Source organism: Galeopterus variegatus, unplaced genomic scaffold, assembly GCF_000696425.1.
Source record: "Galeopterus variegatus unplaced genomic scaffold, G_variegatus-3.0.2 Scaffold4198, whole genome shotgun sequence".
NCBI lineage: Eukaryota > Metazoa > Chordata > Mammalia > Dermoptera > Cynocephalidae > Galeopterus > Galeopterus variegatus.
This window is the reverse complement of record NW_007730309.1, coordinates 56,373-75,458: the sequence shown is the minus strand read 5'-3', so window position 1 is coordinate 75,458 and position 19,086 is coordinate 56,373. Positions and strand designations below refer to the sequence as shown.

Sequence of the window (19,086 nt, the reverse complement as noted above, 5' to 3'; positions counted from 1 at the left end):
TCTTTTAATTCTATTTTTCCATGAACTTTTTGAAGTACCCTTGTGAGGAGGTAGCAAGATTATTCTGCGATCCCTTCCAGTTCTAAAATGTTAAGAAACCGCAAGGTTCAAAATCTGATTTTGTAACTTTGCTGGGCATTTCCAGTTATCACAAACAATTCTCAAACTGCTATGCTAGAAAATGCTCTCTAATAGGTACAGTGAATTAAAAATATGCCAACAGAGCATTACGCATCTAAAAAGTTTGGGAATTATTACAGAATAGTCTCCCTTCCCCGCCACCAAGTAGAGTACTTTCTAAAATACGGTTTAGATTTTTTGTAAGTTGGAAACGACTACTTTCATGAAATTAAATTTACAATTAGAGAATTTACAGGTAAATAATACAACATAAATAACACAAAAGGAGAATAAACACAAATTTTCACCGTGCTTTCTTTTCCATAATGTAGGAATGACAAAAAAGAACATACCTGCTACATTCTAACAAGGTAACTTTAAGACGGCCTTCAGTAAGTGCCCATTGTTGTATATGGATATGCTCTTCATCTTCAAATCCTTGCAAGGTTTGGTATGGAAAAAACGGCTTAAACCTGACAAAAGTAAAGATAAGTCTAAATTTCTGAATAATAAACATCACAGTTCAAAGCATAACAAAACCTACCTGTATGAAAACAACACAAAACAAAATAAACACCCAATACTGCATGTGTTCTATAAAACCAAAGCTTACCACACTCCCCCATAACTGGCAGCAAGTGGTGCTTTCTCTGTGGCACCCAGGAGTCTTGGTTTTGTGGCATGCCCTCATAGACAAGGCAGGACACTTAGAACAAAGAAAAAGAAAACCTAGAGGTAGCCAGTAGGCCCTAAAGTTTAGGTGGGGCAGGAGAGAGAGTCTTCGTGGACAAGATGGAAAAGAGTGTTCCTACGGTACAAGATAAAAATTCAGAACGCGTTGTTCCACTGAAACACTATAATAGTGACTAGCACATGATGATGATAATAACAATAATATTAACAACAATTAATGTGGCAAAAGTATTCATCAGAGACGTTTACTGTTTGCCAGGTAGTGTGCTAATTGCTTTCTATGCATTATCTTCTTTAATGTTAACGACCCTGAGAGGGCGATATTACTAACTCCCCTCTCCAAATGAAAAGAGTGAGGCTTAGAAAGGTTAAGGAATCTGTTCAATTTTACACAGTTGAGTGTGGCAAAACCAGAATTCAAGCTAGTCTGATTCTATCAAAGACCAAACCACATAACACCTCAGTTACCTCTGAGTTATTCACACATTTATATGCTCAACATTCATACCCTTGTTTTTATGGAGAAGATGTGCTGAGTTATAAATTGTCGGCCTTAAAAAAATTTTAATTTGAAACATACCTCATACTCCTCCATTAAAGCAAAGGACAAAGAAAATGAGAGAAGATTGGGCTTAAGGCCCTACAGTTTTCAGTTCACATTGTTGGGGCTCAGAAAATGATAACCCAAAGACTGGCATTTTGGCATGCTTAGTACTTTGAACTGAAGGACATTTGAAGGCCTCAGAAGCAAAGTCTCTTTCTGACATTATCCTATCCGCCTTGTCTCCCACCCCTATTTTTTCACCAAGGTTATAGAAACTAGAACCCCTCTCCCTCAAATCCAGCCATAAAACCTAGAAATATGGCCAGGTTCTGGCCATAAAGAAAATTTCTTACCTACATTGTCAGATAGTAGGTCACTAAGACTCTCATTTCAGAGGGGTCTTGCCCCATACCTGAGAGGAAGGAAAGCTACATGGAACAGCCAAGAAGAATCTAAACAGTCAGGCCTTGGTAGGTTTTCCTGCCTCAGTTTATTACCATTAGATCATTCCCTTTTGTCCAATCACATATCTACACGGCTATCCATTCTTCATCAAACAAACCTAAGCATAAAAATAGACAATTTTCCCTTGGTCTCTGGTCTTCATTTCTGCAGGCTCCTGTGTCATGTAAAACTTTGATTAAATAAATTTGTTATGCTTTTCTCTTGTTAACCTGTCTTTTGTTATAGGAGTGTTAACCGTGACCTTTATGATGGGTAAGGAAAGAGATTACACCTTTTTGCCCCTACACCCTACACACTGTCACTGGCCATGACATCTGCCTGCTCAAAAAGTTTTAATGGCTTCCCACTGAAATCACCAAAAAAGAGACAGTCAAAAGTTCTTGGTTTCACATTCAAAGCCCACCATGATTAATCTTTCCAATCGTATATTCCCTTAATATAAATTTTCCAATCTAGGAAGTCACCTCATGTATTCAGAAGACACTATGCTATTCCAGCTTTCAGGCCTTTCATACCAACTGAAAGTTTTCCCTACTCCTAAAAGCCTGTACAAATTCTACACTCCTTCCATACCCAGCTTTAGGTCCTAGATCATAGCAGACCACATATACTGGGTTTCACTCTCTTTATTTTGCAGTCATTTAAATTGCTGTGCACTTATGCCTTGAAGTCTCAGACATGACCAAGTCTCACAATTCTCTGCATCCCTCACATACCTGAGAGGTTGCTTCAAACACTATTAGGACTCGAGTATGTGTTGAGCTGATTTATAAAAACCCAGTACTAACAATGAAATAAACTTAGAAAATATCAACAGCCCACTACAGTTTATACTGACAGAGAAAAAAAATGCTGGTTTATGATTCCCCAGTAAACAGGATTAAAGGTTTTTTCCTTTAAAAAAATTACCTTAAGGAAACATAAGCAGGTACACAGTGCCTTTCTTGTTGCTGAACTAGTATGAAAAGCAGAAAGCACCTTCAGTTTCTCCCAACTACTATGCTAATTTGCATTTGAAGTCATTTGATTCAGACAGACTGGCACCACATTCTTGGAGGGGAAAAAAGGTAGGAACTAGATTTTCTATGTTAATACAATGTTGTAGCTGAGTGCTTTTAACATGTAGGTCTTAAGGCCCCTGAAGAACATATAACTCTGTTGCTTGGTAAAACATTACAAATATGATTATATACACTAGAGACTTTAAATTTAATAATCCAAGTTATTTAAATCACAGCTGCTCTAAGAACAACTTTCTTTTGTCAAGTATTGTCCTGCTAGCCTAATGTTGGAATCCTTCCGACGTCACCAATTGTGGAGCTCTTTTATCTGCCAGTAATCCTGCACCTAATGGGTCGACTGTCGAGCTAGGATGGGGTCTGGAGCTCACAGACCCCTCAAGCCCGGTCACAGACTGGGTCACAAACCTTTCACATGCCAGGCTGGGTCATCAGACCACTCACACGCAGGTCTATGAGTGAGGTAACTGGCAAACAGGTCCTTGGAAGCCATAGGTTGGAAAGCATGCCCGCTTGTGCTGTGGCCGCAGGGGGCAGTAAAACGCCAGCCAAATCGCAGCACCGCGCAGGCGCGCACCAACTCCGCCCACACACAACCCATTCACAGCAAATGCTTGGCAAGATTCTGAACATCTGAGGGGCCCTGACCATTTTCCTATATTTTCCCAACAAGTATAAAGTTGAAATTTAATAAAAAGGTTTTCATAGGAGTGTGATTAAGTCTATAAAGTCTAATTTCAATTTATTAACGTCTAGGGGGTTTTGCCAAGAGTTTTTATGCACAAAAATGTATTAAAATGAGGAAAATGTATTTCATTTAAAATGAATACACTCAACAGTGGGAAAAAGATGTTTTTTCAGCAAGCCAATAAACAGATGATCCACACATTCACATTCTTTAAGAACACATGGTTTTCAAAACTTTTAACTCAAAGCTTTTAAGTATCCCAAAACCATAATGAATCCAAACAATGAAGCAGAGTACCTCTATCTCTTCCTCTACCTTCCCATCCCACCACACTATATTCCCTCAGAATTCATTAGTCTTTATCTCTTGTGAACCAATCAACTCAAAAATGTCAGTTTTCTCACCCAAGCTCGCAGAAAACTAGCCTTCTTTAACAAGCTACCTTCTCTTCTTCCTGTAGAAAACTTAAAAACCAACCTAGGATGACCAACTTTTGGGGTGACAGCATGAGGAGCTCTGATGACCTGCTCCCCAGTGAAACTGGTGAAAATTATTTGGAAACAAAACATTTAAAGCCTCCGGAAGTGGTCCTAAGGGTGAACACCAAATGAAGAAACACTTATTCAAGAAAAGCTAAAACATTTGGTAAGAAAGCCAGCTCTGTGTTTTTGAACCAAGACAGCTCCTTCTCTTTCCCCAATAAGCTCAGGAAGGCAGAGACTCCACTCCAGCCTCCTACACACAGGGCTCCCTTGCTCCCCAGCTCCCAGTTGGATGGGTTTCTCCCTGGGAGGAGGAGGACATCAGCATTTCTCATCCAGCCCTCAGCTGCCTGTTACTGCAGCTAACTACGTTCTGTGCATGTATGGTAAAGAGTGGGGGCTCCCTTCTTCAATACAGCCCCCACTCATGTAACGAAGTGTCTACCGTGGGCACTGCACATTGAGAATACTGGGGCCCTGACTGTCCTTGCCCCAACTCATGATGCAGTGGTTCCATGGTGGGATAGGCAAGCAAAGAGTACTTCAGGCTGCCCCCTACCCTCCCACCCACAACCCAGAGCTTAGCTCACAGAGTGGGGTATCACCCAGAGAGAAGTTTGCCATTCTCCCCACCCCTAGCTGCAGAGCCCTGGCTTAGATATTTTGCTGAGAGGGAGAGGGAGAGGCAGGTCATAAAAACAGGTATCTCCAAATCTCTTTCCCAAAGAACTAACTTCATTTACAATAGACTATGGAGAAGCTAAAACCTAAGGACACTATCAAGAACAATGGAGGTTGTGATGAAAGGCAGTTGGAAGGAGATTCATAGGTTTAAGAAAGATACAGCCTAAACTGTAGGCTCCTAAGTTTGCAGGAGAGAACCAGGAAATAAGACAGCTGAGAAGAGCCATCCTGGGGTCAGAATATCAAACACAGTAGAAAAAAAGTGCAGAAACAAATTGTTTGTGAGAATGACCAAATGTTGGATTTAACAGAAAAAGACTTCAAAATTGCCATTATAAATACGTTGAGAGAGAAAAAAAAGACATGATTAAAGAAGTGAAGTATTATGATAAGGTCACATTAAACAGACAGTATCAGTAAAAAGATAGGAATTATTAAAAAAAATGGAAATTCTGAAGTTGAAAAGTACAATAACTAAAATAAAAAATTCACCAGACGGGCCCTCAACAATAGATTTAAACTAGCAGAAGAATTGGTGAACTTGAAGATAGAGTAACACAGGTTATACAAGCCACAGAATAGAGAAAAAAGAATGAAGAAAAATGAACTGAGCTTTAGAGAAATGGGTGACACCATTAAGCAAATCAATAAATGCATAATGGGAGTGCCAGAAGAGCACAGAGGGGAGCTGAAAAAATATTCCAAGAAATAAGAGGCAGCCAGTAGGCCCTGAAACCACAAAAACCACATATCATACAATTCCATTCATGTGGAATCCAGAATAGAAAAATCTATAGCGACAGAAAGTACATTAGTGGTTGTTTAGGATTGAGGGTAAACAGGGGATTAAGAGGGTGATAGCTAAAGGTTATGGGTTTTCTTTTGAGGTGATAAAATGTTATAAAATTGACTGTGGGGACAGTTGCACATATAAGTGAATATACTAAAAACCAATAAATTGTAAGCTTTAAATATGTGAATTACATGGCATATGAATTCTATTTCAATAGAGCTGTTTAAAACAAAACAAAAACAAAAACAATACCTAACAACCTAGCTACCCAGAAATAATTTTCTTGTCATTGCCTTGGTATGTAAATGTTTAGTTAGAATTATCTGATTAAATAATAAACAAAACCATAAGTGACACAGCTCTGTTAAAACAAATTATAGTCAACTTTAATGCTTATGAAAAACAAACATTTATTGAATTACTGCTACACCAAGTGGTATGTAAAGCACTTTATATTTGCTCACTTAATCCTTACAATATACAATATAACCCCCAAAGTAGGTGTTAGTACACTATATATGAAGAAACAGTTTTTAAAATCTTACACCTACTAAATGCTAGAGTCAAAACTGGATCCTGTATTAGTCTGTTAAGCCTTCATTAACAGAATACCAAAGTCTGGGTGGCTTAAACAACAGAAATTTATTTTCTCACAGTTATGAAGGCTGGAAGTCCAAGATCAAGGTACAGGCAGGGTTGATTTCTCGTGAGGTCTCTTTCCTTGGCTTGCAATGGCTGTCTTCTCACTGTGTCCTCTAACGGCCTTTTCTCTCTGTGTATATTCTGTATCGCTTCCTCTTTTTAAAAGAACACCTGTTTTTTTACTGGATGGATTAGGGTCCTACCCTTATAATTTCATTTAATCTTAATTATCTCCTTAACTGGCTCTGTCTCAAATATGGTCACACTAAGGATTAGGGCTTCAACATATGTATTGGGGGAGGAGTGGAGACACAATTCAGTCCATAACAGAACTCAAATATAACTCCAGAGAAAGATCTACAGCCCCTAAAGCTAATTTGATTACCACCCTGTTTTCTGCTGGAATACATGCTCTAAACCCAGTGTGAAGGTACCTGACAAGGAAGCTCACAGTTTCACATAAAAGGATACTTCAAAAAGTTCGTGGAAAAATAGAATTAAAAGATAATATGAATCTTTCCATCAACTTTTTGAAGCCCGCTCTATATTACTGTGCTTGATCCTCACAATAACATGGGTTGCAAATCATTTCCTCATTTCACAAAGATATGGAAACAGGTTCAGGGAGAACAAAGAGCCTGCTGAAGACTGCATCCTAAGCTACATGAAGATATACGCCTGTACAATGAGGGCAGAGAGCAAGAATGAAGAAAGTAATCCAGAAAATAGTAGATCCAAATCAAGAAAGCAATGATGTCCTAAACCCAGATGACAGGTGTGTGACAAGCCAAGAGAAAACTTCAGTTTGGGGCAGGTGATGAAAGCTCCAGGAAGGAGATGACCAAGAAATAGGGAATAAATAGGAAAGGAAGAAGGCACGAGAAGGGAAAGGGGTACCTTGAAAATTTGGTAAAGGCAATTTGATAACAGAATAAAAAAAGAATTCAAAACTTGACTCAAGGAACATATTGTTTTGCATGGCAGAAAGGTGGAGAAATTGGAATATAGAGAGGGAAAAATATACCAGCATATTAGGCAGCTCTGTAATAGAAAATATTTATATAGACATAATAATGTTAATACATAGACCAATCGAGGAAGACTTAACTATGAACAAAACATAATTGTTATCAGTTACATAAAAATAAGGATGTAGTTCAATGAATGATTGAAAACAGTGATAAAATATATTGGAGAAAGGCACAAGGGAACGAAAAGGAGGGTATTACTTAGCTAAACCCTCATCTATCTTAGGAAGTCAAGTAATAGACAATGTCTAAAGTTGTTAAATCAAGAATAGCTGTATGATACTATTTAGCGATACAGAGGTAATACCTCTATGATAAATAGATAAATCTCTGTGATCTGATAGCTAACATTTATTAAATACTCAGCATGTAAAAGACATTATATTTATCAACTTAATTAAGTCCCATAACAATTCTATGAGATAGGTACTATAATTAAACCCCATTTTGCAGCTGAAGGAATAGAGAATCAGAACAGTTAAATAACTTGCTTAAGGATACATAGCTAGTAAGTGGCAGAGACAAGATAATAATCTAGGCAGTCTAGCTCCATATTACATGCTCTTAATCAATGCCTCTTAAAAGTTGTTAAAAACAGAAATAGTTATAAATGGTTGCTTCTGAAGAATGTGACTTAGGGCAGGAAAGTAGAGGCTTTAGGGAGGTAATTGCTGATTTTCATGATAAGATCCCCTGTTCTGATTTTTAAATTGTGTACATTAACTAAAATGAAAAGACAAGTAATACCAATTGTTGGACAGGATGTGAAACTGCTGGTGTAGACTATTACAACTGCATTTAAATCTGTGTGACAATATCTACGAAACCTGAAGAGATGCATACCCTATGGCTCAGCAATCTTACTCCTAGATATATCCAAGAGAAATGTACACAAATTACACCAAAGACATGTGTAAGAGTATTCATAACAACACTATCCAAATGTCCATCAACAGTAGAATGAAAAAACTGAGGTACACTCATACAGTGGAATACTCCACAGCAAATATAATGAACTATATCTATATGCAACAACGTGGATAGACCTCACAAACATATTGTTGAGCCAAAGAAGTTAGACAAAAAAAAAAAAAAAAGTGAATACAGTAAGATTCAATTTATATAAAGTTCAAAAACAGGCACACACGCAAAAAAGGCAACAGTGTTAGAAGTCAGGAGAGCAGCTACTTTTAGGCAAAGCAGGGGAGGGCAGTGACTGGGTGGCACATGAGGGGCTTCTTGGTTGCTGGTAATATCCTGCTGCTTGTTTTGAATGCTGGGTTCATGGATCTAGTCACTTCGTAAAAATTCACTGAGCTAACATTTTATGATTAGTATACTTTTCAGGTGGTGAGTTATACTTCAATAAAAGTTTAAAGGAAAAAAGTGTTTAAGATGTTCAATATTTTAGTAAAATTTTAATATATATATTTAAATTTTACATTTACAAGAGAAGCCAAGCCTCCTTCTCATATTTTGATCTGAGAGAATCTTTTTTAACATTTAAAACATATTTTTACTGTAAGATGTCTCTTCAAGATTGCTCTTTAAGCACCCTGAATGCCAGCTGGTGACATCTCCAACACATGGCAGCAGCCAGACTGTTTGCAAACACGTGGTCTTTAGAGAAAAAGGTTTTATTACAAGCCCAATATAAAAATATGTTGAGGTCTAGATGTACTCTTGACTTTAGTTGGGCTTGTGGGTCCTTGCCCAAGTGAGAAATCTGATAGTCTCGAGATCAATAAAAGGGAAGAAAACTCTGTAATGATTAGAGCTAGTTCAAGAAGGACACAGCAGTCTCAAAGCATAGCAAGCATTCTATCTCTACAAATATTCAGGCAAAGAGGTTAGATGAGGATTTGTCAAGGAGGGAAGGTGTTGTGAAAAGAACAAGAAAAGAACTGAAAACAATCTAAATAGCTATCAGTCCCTGACTGGATAAATGGATAGTATTATCACACAATGGAATACCACTCAACAATAAAAAGGAACAAACTACTGATACTCAAAACAACACAGATGAATCTCAAAATCATCATTGGGAGAAAGAAGCCAGGGCCCCCTCCCCCTACACAAAAAGTATATAATGTATGATTCCGTTTACATAAAATTCTAGAAAATATTACTGCAACAGAAAGGTAAGTGACTATCTGGGGACGAGAGTGGAAGAAAGGGTGGATTACAAAGAGGCACAAGGAAACTCTTATGAGTGATGGGAAGTGTTAGTTATCTTGATTGAGGTGAGGGTTCATATATGTATATGGTTTACCTTACATCAATTATACCTCAATAAAGTTATTTTTTAAAAAAAGGATGAAATGAGTGCCTAGGAAGTTCAAATACAATGCTGTTTTTATTACAACACATTTCCTAATGGATATTTGCATTACAAATCCTGTATAATTTCTGTAAAATCAGTATATCTCACTTTTAATGGTTTACAGAAAGGCAATTCTAGTGTTAATCATAGGCTTTCTATTAAGTTTTCGTTAGATATCTAACACCTAAAATTTTAAATTTAGTGTCTTCCATTTTGTTTATATTACAATGCTGAGTAAAATATAAAAGACCCAATAAAATTGTTCAGTAATTCTATCAACACTACCTTGGAGTCCTAGAGGAGTGGAAAATAATATTAATGGCAATGACCTAGCCAGTGCAATTTAATGGTTCTCAAACTTTCTCATCCTACTTCTCCAAGAAAGATCCATATCAGCCACAACATTTGAGGGAGGGGTGGATAAGTCCATGTGATTAAAAGGTCAACTGATTTCTGTTCTAATAAAAATCCATGCTAGTTCACCATAGGGAACACTATGAAATAGTTATTTATAAGGATTTACACCTTGACATTTCCTGATTTGGAGACTTTAAAAAATGATTCTAAACTAAATGCTAAAGAATTATTAATTTTTAAAGGTGTAATCGTGGGACTGTACTTTTCTTTTTTTGAAGAAACAGACATATTGATATTATGTTTGAAATTTGTTTCAAAATAATCAGGGGAGGAGAGTGTGGTGAGATACAGATGAACAAGAGTGGCCACAAGTTAATGACTGGCTACAGACAAGGGTGGTTCATTGAACTATACTCTTGACTTCTAAGTAAGTAAGTGAAAGCTACTTCCAGAATAAAGAATTAGAAGATTCAAATCCCCATACTAGTCAGCCTCCCCCCCCCACCAAAAAAAAAAAGAATTAGAAGAGGTTAGTTTTGAATACTAAAACAACCTGGTTTACGTATTCCTGTTTCCTTTCTCTTTCCATACTTTCTCTTAGCAACATCACTTGTTCCTATTGCTTTTATCATGGTTTCCAATATTGATGCCTAAAAATGAATTAAACACCCTTTCTTCAAACTTGCTCCTCCTCTCCTGTTTTCTCTTACTGGCACCACCAATTTCATAGACACTTGAAAATCTGGAATTAACCCCCTACCCCTCCCCTTGTCACAACCAATCGGTTCTACCCCCATTCCCCTCCATTCATTTATTGTTAAAATGTCTCTTCCACTGCTTTTCTCTGTTCTTCCTTGGCCTGGTTCAAGTTTTCATTGATTACTCAGAGTGTTGTGATTTCTAAAATTACATTTCCTTTCCTTTAAAAGAATATTTTTTAACCAAAAAACAAAGCCTCTATCTTTAAAAATAAATAAGTAAATAAATAAGCTACCTCACAGGACTACTACAAAGATTAGAGTTTATATATGTGAAGCACCTAGAGGAGTAATAAATCCTGGTTTTCTTTCCTTCCCTACGCTCGAATCTTATCAAACTGACCTCCTCATTAAATCCCTAAAGACATCTTACAATATCTTGATTCTGTTCCTTTGTGATTTCTTCTATCTACAATGTACTTCCATACCATTTCCCCTATGTCTAAAGCTAAACTACTCTTTAACAGTTAGGCTCAAATGTCATCTCACTCCTGTCAGGTAACAAATAGGCTTACATGAGATTCAGATTACACATGGCCATGATTTCAGTCCCCAGTCTAGCTGATTTTTAAAATGTTGTGTTCTTTGTAACGATATCAGTTTGCAAATGCAAGAAGAGAATAAATTAACAATAGCCAGTATGCCATCCTACCTTAGGTATCACCTTTCTACTTCTATGTCATTAGGTTTTATAACTAAGCGTATATTAAACTGAATATATTAAGAAACTGACTTAAAGAAACCCATGGATACTTGTTCTATTTATGGAACTCCTTGGTGTGTACTATGCTGACAAAGCCTATCCTTGGGGAAATGATTTTAATTTCTGTACTCTTAGGGAGAAAAAAAGCATTCCTGAATAGTTATGAAAATAATAAGAACAACGATAACAAATACTGTTAGAAAAAAACTTTTTTGCACCCATCCATATACCCTCTACCTAATGTGAAATGCTGACTCTTATGCAAGCTTCTAATTCTTCACAGAATAATCGAGATCTAAAATGCCTCAATTTTCTGAAGTGGTTTTATCTATATACAGTACGCTGAACAAAAGAGTGAAAGAGAAGCTGCAGATACCCTCATAATATAACTCAAACAGCTGATGACTACAAGGTGAGTTGATGTTAACACAGAGATAAAGGTACCAAATAAGATGAGTTGCTCAGGAAAGCAATGTTCTTGACCATGTCTGATAAATCTCTTATCTTTTTATGTTCATCACAACCCACAATGTGAGGGTCCCTTACTGTAGCCTACGATCAATTAAGTGAAAATTACCAACTTTCACAAAGCTAAAAAATTGGCTCTTCTCTACCAGCTCCCCTCAACACATACTGTTGAAATAAAAATTACCATTTCATACATTTCTAGCACTTTTGTAAATTACATAATACTTTCATATACATCTTTGATTCTCACAACTCATAAAAATGTATGGTATTACATGCCTTATTTTACAAATGAGGAGACTAAGGATGAGGACATTCAAATGGCTTGTCAGTGATCACATAGTAAATGGTACAGATCCATTCACCCTTGTGTAACCTATAACACCAAGGTGTACATGCAATGCTAGATAGCAACTGAAAATAATGTATATATCTAACATTTATTAAAGCTGAATGAGAATAAATAAACTTTAGGTTAGAACAGCAGTTCACAAACATACACTTTTTAAAATTATTGAGACCCGAAAGAGTTGTTATTTATGTGGGTTATAACTATTAACATTTTCCAATTAGAAACTAAAAATTTTTAAACATAAGAATATACAAGCTCACATTCCATTTAGCTGTTAGGGTGATGATGTTATCACATATCATTTAACTTCTAGAAAACTGCACCATACACTTGTAAGAGAATGAGAGTGAGAATGGCAGATAACAGTTTTGTATTATATAAAGAGACTGGTTTCACATGGTAGATCCCCCATAAAGGTCTCAGATCCAAAGAAGTCCCCAAACCACACTTTCAAAACCACTGAGTTAGAATGAAATAACTCTTAGTTAGCAGTTCTTTTTAAATTCTAAGTTGTAACCCACTGTTACTTTAAGTACACCGTTTCTAACAGATTTTTTTAAAAAAACAAACTTTGAAAGGACTGTTTTAATTTATACCTTCTTAGCACTAATTCTCTCTGCAGTACATTGTGCCCCAGACAAAGATGGCATTAAACATTTACTGAATAAATTGAATCTATTCTGAAGTCTTGTTGATCGGGGGAGAGAAAACATCCTTAAGGCAAAATTATCACCTTCCTACCATGGTAAAGACATGTACAATGAAATACATAATACAGAAGTCTGGTCTTCTTAAGCCAGTCAGATGTATCAAATAGACAAAAAACTCTATTCCAAATATTAAATACGAAACAGCAAAAGATCTCAACAAGAGGAATGAGGAGGAAGTTAATACTTTAAGATTTTAACTGTTCAGCTTTTCCCTAGTCTTTCTCTATCCAAACAAAAGCAAAACATCTTCTGAAGTAATTTTAATATTATCTGTATCTTTGCATCTTTTAGTTTATAATTATCTAACTAAAGTTGGTACTTATTAAATGGGAATATTTCTCAGGTAAACAATTTGTATCTGCATATCGGAGAGAAATCCCTACATTAGACCTTTGCTAAGGTAAGATGCAGCCTGTAGAAATAACAGAGAAGTGAATAATAAATAATGCCACTTTACATTTACATAATTCTTTCCTCTAAGAACCTTAAAAACTTTACATTTTTTATTTCATTCAGTCTCAAAAATAACAAGCTGTATGATTTGTCCAAGGATATACTAAACCAACAAATCAAGAGTAATTCCAGAAATAAAATACAAATTCCTCATCTTCTTATCCTACTGTTTCAGGGCAAGAGGTTGAGTTACTTTCAAGAGAAAGTATATCCCCTAGTGATTTTTTTTTTTTTAATTTTTTTTTTCCTTTTTGTCTTTTTTCGTGACTGGCAACGGATCACAACCCTCAGTGTCACGCCCGTACCGGACCGGGCCCGGCAACGGGATCGCAACCCTCGGCGTTGTGCCCGCACCTCGCTCAGCCAGTGAGCGGCCGGTCTGTATGTGGGATCCGAAACCTCGGCGGGAGCGCCACCACGCTTCCCAAGTGGCGCACTGTAGCAGTGCACCACTGGGCCGGCCCTATCCCCTAGTGATTGATATCTGAGTATTGAATCCAAATCCTAACTCCATAGTACTAAAAAGATCAAACATTTTGAGTAAGTAATTTACTCAAATATTTTAAGTAGGTAATTTCCTATTATTTTAAGTAAGCAATTTACTAAAAAGGGCTAAAAAACTTTAGATATACTTATGTTCATGGGCTTAATTACAGACTAAGACTGTCAAGAATTTTCTCTTTACATTTCACTAACCTCAAAAATATCTGAACTGAATTCAATTTGTACTACCCTAACTACCACTCCAGCTTTAGTAAACAAAAGGACACATATTTTAATACCAAAATTTAGTTAAATTCTTCGAACATGCAGAGTTTGCCATTCTGGGCCTGATTAAAATTCAGACTTAAACACTGAGAAATAACTTCTCCAAATATGGAAATGTTAGGCAATTATGTTTTAGCTGATGTCTAAGATGGCGGTGGGTGGACGGGAGGAACACCCAAAATGGCTGCGGGGAGTTTCAGGTCCCTAGAACAGCACGTTTTCGAGAATCACACCCCTTCTTCACCACCTCATCCCCTTCCCAGGCACACGAATCTCTCCACCTATAGGAAAACCCCAACTCAGCTTAAACCCCGCTTGCTTCCCTCCCCTTCCTCCTTAGCCAATAGGAACAGTCCAGCTCAGCCTGACTGGATATAAAAGGCCCAGCCCGACTCTGGCGGGGGCTGCTCCCACTTTAGAGAGGGCAGCCTGCCTGTTCATTTTGCCTGCCTAATACACTTTGGTTGAGTCCCTGTCTCCTGGTGTGTTTCTTTTGCGCTTGGGCTGGGTCTTTTTCCTTTCAGGAAATGCATCAGATATCATCTGTCCTAAGTTTTACAATAATAATTTTATACTTAATAATGGTGAGAACAAAATGGGATGTTCAGTGTATTATAAGCATAATCATCATACAAATAAAATTAGCTATAATAGCATGGCTCTTATTTCAGCCACAGCAAGTTTCAGAGAACTACTAGCTTTGAATTATTTACTTGCATGACCAAATGACTAAGGTGGCAAGACTGTATAGTCAGCAACCTCAATCATCCTTAGTAATGAACGTTAGTATAATCTAGTATGTATGAAAGACCATTGTGTAAAAAGTATAAAAAATTAGCATACAACACAAACACGAGATGCCTTATTTAGTAGATACTGATGTCTGCGTGAAATAGCTGTATCTAAGAACAAAATACAACTCTTTTTTCAAAGTATAGATTCTTGTAGCCAGCTCTTGAACAGAAATGTTATCTCCACATTATTGCTACTTAGGATTTTACAACAAAAAACAATTGTCCCTTATAACTGTAGATTATACAGGTAGGATATAGAGTTCATCCTAGGAAAAACACCACTTCTAGACATAGGCCGCAAATACCTGTTTAACTGGCACATACCTTACTCATGACCCAAGTATACAAAATAGGTATTTAATACAAAGAATAAACTCAATTAGGACATTTTTACTATGCTAATTGCAGCATTTTTGTTTTTAAGTACATACTAACAAGAACTAATTATGCTGGGGAGTGAGAAATTCTCTAGCTCTGTAATCAAAATTATGCAAATCAAAGCCCAGACATTTCAGTATCACACCCACCATATCATCAGCTCCATTCTCCCTACAATACACTAAGAATTCAGGGGCATAAATATCCAATGTGTTGATTAGAGAATAAAGGGAAATGTGTTCTAAAGCATTCTGCTGATTTCATGAAAATTGGCAATTATGCATCAGACTAATGAAAACAAGTTTTATTGTTATTCTCAGTCCAAGGAAAGTATAATCTACAATTATCAATATTGACCTTTCTGTGAATGAGAAGTTAAAGACCAAGGCTTCTGAAGCCTCAGAGAAGGTTGCAAATATCTGTGTTTATTTTTTTCTTTGTGTGTGGGAATGAAAGGTGGAGATAGCGACCCTATTGTGCCTGGACAGACCTTGATGTCAGCATGGTGAACTGATGGAGACCTCAGGCAGCACAACTTACAGGCTCAGGTGCTCACGTATATGCATATGTTCGTGAATGTGCATATGTGTTTGTGTGTAGGGGGAGGAGGCACTCCTCTTCAATAGTGATTTTATAATAGTATTGGGTTACATGTCATGAGAGTGTGTTTATGATGATAGCCTTTAACCATTAAAAAAAAAAAAAGTTAAAATATGTTCCATACATTCTGTTTAAGAAATCCAGAAAATACAGATATTCCTTAGAGAGAGTGAATTCAGTTCACTTCAGTTACATGACTGAGTACACTTTGAAAATTTAATCACTGTATACTTAGGATTGGGCAGTTTCTGTACACTCATAAACACACACACATGTATTATACTTCAATAAAAAATTTGTGCCAAAAAAAAAAAATCCAGCATTTAAAGGGCTAACCTGCTTTCTTTATATATAGGATGGTGAAAGGTGATATTTGAGGGATCAGAAAAGTGATGGAGTGAACTCTTTGGCTATCTGTGGGAAAAACATTCCAGAAGAAGGAACAGTGAAGGCCCAGTCGTGGGAGCATGCTTGAAGCATGAGAACATCAAGGAGCATGAGAACATCAAGGAGGCATGAACAGAGTAGGTGAGAAAAAGAGTGATGGAGATAAAGTCAGAACTAGAGAGAATGGCTAAGAGTAGAGAAAAGCAGTAAATGAAATGGATACACACAAATTACCTGGAGGGGATATCCATGTTACACTTACAAACCAGTTTGTACGGTCACATTTATATTATACTCCCATTTTATCATTAAGGACAGAGAGAGAGAGGGAGTGTGTGTGTGTGGTTGGGAGGGTGGGGTGGGGGGAGGTGAGGAGAGAGAGAGGAAAGAAGGAAGAGGAAGAGAGGTATCTCCTCAGTTTATTATAGGAGGCTTGTGAATGTACGTTTGAGAACAGAGATAGGTATAGACCTCAAACTTAATACTGGGGATATCAGGGGGATGAAATTAAAATGGAAAAGAATAGGTTTTTAACTTCTTTATGCTCCTCAATACTATTTGAACATCTGCAAAAAATTGGAAAAAAAAATTTTAAAAAATCTAGCATCTACACAAAGATATAGGTAGAAGAATGTTTGTGGTACCATTATTTATATTAGTGAGAAACTGAAAAAAAAAAACAAGGAATTGGTTAACCTACGGTACTACTGATCAATGTAATCTTATGCACCTGTTAAAACAAGTAGGATGTGGATGGAATTCTTTCAAACTCATGTTACAAGGCCAGCATTACCATGATACCAAAACCAGGCAAGGAGAAAACAAAAAAAGAAAACTACAGGCCAATATCCCTAATGAATACAGACGCAAAAATCTTCAATAAAATACTAGCAAATCAAATCCAACAGCACTTCAAAAAGATTATACACCATGATCAAGTGGAATTTACCACAGAGATGCAAGGATGGTTCAACATACACAAATCAATAAATGTAATACAGCACATCAACAGAATGAAAGAAAAACATGATCATCTCAATAGACACAGAAAAAGAATTTGATAAAATTCAGCATCCCTGTATGATAAAGACTCAAAAAATTAGGTATAGAAGGAGAGTATCTTAATAAAGGCTATATATGACAAACCCACAGCTAATATTATACTGAATGTGGAAAAACTGAAAGTCTTCTCTCTAAGAACTGGAACAAGACAAGGATGCCCACTCTCACCACTTTGGTTCAACATAGTACTAGAAGTCCTGACCAGAGCAATTAGGCAAGAGAAAGAAATAAGGGCATCCAAATTGGAAAGAAGGAAGTCAAGCTGTCCCTGTTTGCAGATGACATGATTTTATATAGAGAGAAACCTAAAGACTCTACCAAAAAATTCCTAGACCTGATAAACAAATTGAGTAAAGTTGCAGGATACAAAATCAACATACAAAAATCAGTAGCATTTCTATACACCAACAATAAAACTGCAGAAAAAGAAATCCAGAAAGTGATCCCATTTACAATAGCAATGACAACAGCAAAAAATACCTAGGAATAAATTTAACCAGGGAGGTGAAAGATCTCTACACTGAAAACTATAAAACACTGATTAAAGAAATTAAAGAAGACACAAAAAACCAGAAAGATATCCCATGCTCATGGATTGGAAGAATCAATATCGTCAAAATGAGCACACTACCCAAAGTGATCTATAAATTCAATGCAATCCCCATCAAACTACCTATGACATAATTCACAGAAATAGAAAAAAACAATTCAAAAATTTATATGGAACAAGAGACACTGAATAGCCAAAGCAATCCTGAGCAAAAAGAACAAAGCTGGAGGTATTACACTCCCTGACTTCAAAATATAATACAACGCTACAGTAATCAAAACAGCATGGTACTGGTGCAAAAACAGACACACAGACCAATGGAACAGAACAGAGAATTCAAAAATAAATCTATGTACTTACAGCCAACTGATTTTTGATAAAGGAGCTAAGAACATACATTGGGGAAAGGAAAGTCTCTTCAATAAATGGTGCTGGGAAAATTGGAGATCCATATGCATTAGAATGAAACTAGACCCTATCTCACCATATACCAAAATCAACTCAAATGGATTAAAGACTTAAATGTAAGACCTGAAACTATAAAACTTCTATAAGAAAACATAGGGGAAACACTTCAGGACATAGGTCTAGGCAAAGACTTTTATGAATAATACTTCAGAAGCACAGGGAACAAAAGCAAAAATTAACAAATGGAGTTATATCAAACTAAAAAGCTTCTGCACAGCAAAGGAAACAACAGAGCAAAAACACAACCTGCAGAATGGGAGAAAATATGTGCAAACTATGCATCCGACAAGGGATTAATATCCAGAATATATGAAGAACTCAAACAACTCAATAGTAAAAACAAACAAATAATCCAATTTAAAAATGGACAAAGGAACTGAACAGACATTTTTCAAAAGAAGACATACAAATGGCCAACAGGTATGTGAAAAAATGCTCAACGTCACTACTCATCAGAGAAATGCAAATCAAAACCACAATGAAATATCATCTCACACCAGTTAGAATGGCTATTATCAAAAAGACAGAAAATAACAAATGCTGGTAAAGATGTGGAGAAAGGGGAATTCTTATACATTGTTGGTGGGAATGTAAATTAGTACAGCTGTTATGGAAAACAGTATGGAGATTTCTCAAACAACTACAGATAGAACAACCATTCAATCCCAATAGCCAAGAGTTGGAACCAACCTAAATGTCCTTCCCTGGATGACTGGATAAAGAAAAGGTGGTATAAACACAATGGAATACTACTTAGCCATAAAAAAAAAAAAAAAAAAAAAAAAAAAAAAAAATTT

General features: G+C 36.5%; 1 protein-coding gene across 1 annotated transcript in view; it reads right to left on the bottom strand.

Moving 5' to 3' along the window:
- The window catches only part of PDZD8 (PDZ domain containing 8), an 88,461-nt gene that overhangs the window by 58,307 nt on the left and 11,068 nt on the right, over nucleotides 1–19,086 (bottom strand). The window contains exon 3 of the mRNA XM_008586983.1: nucleotides 474–593. Within this exon, the coding sequence (XP_008585205.1) occupies nucleotides 474–593 (120 nt within the window). The remainder of the gene's footprint in view (nucleotides 1–473; nucleotides 594–19,086) is intronic.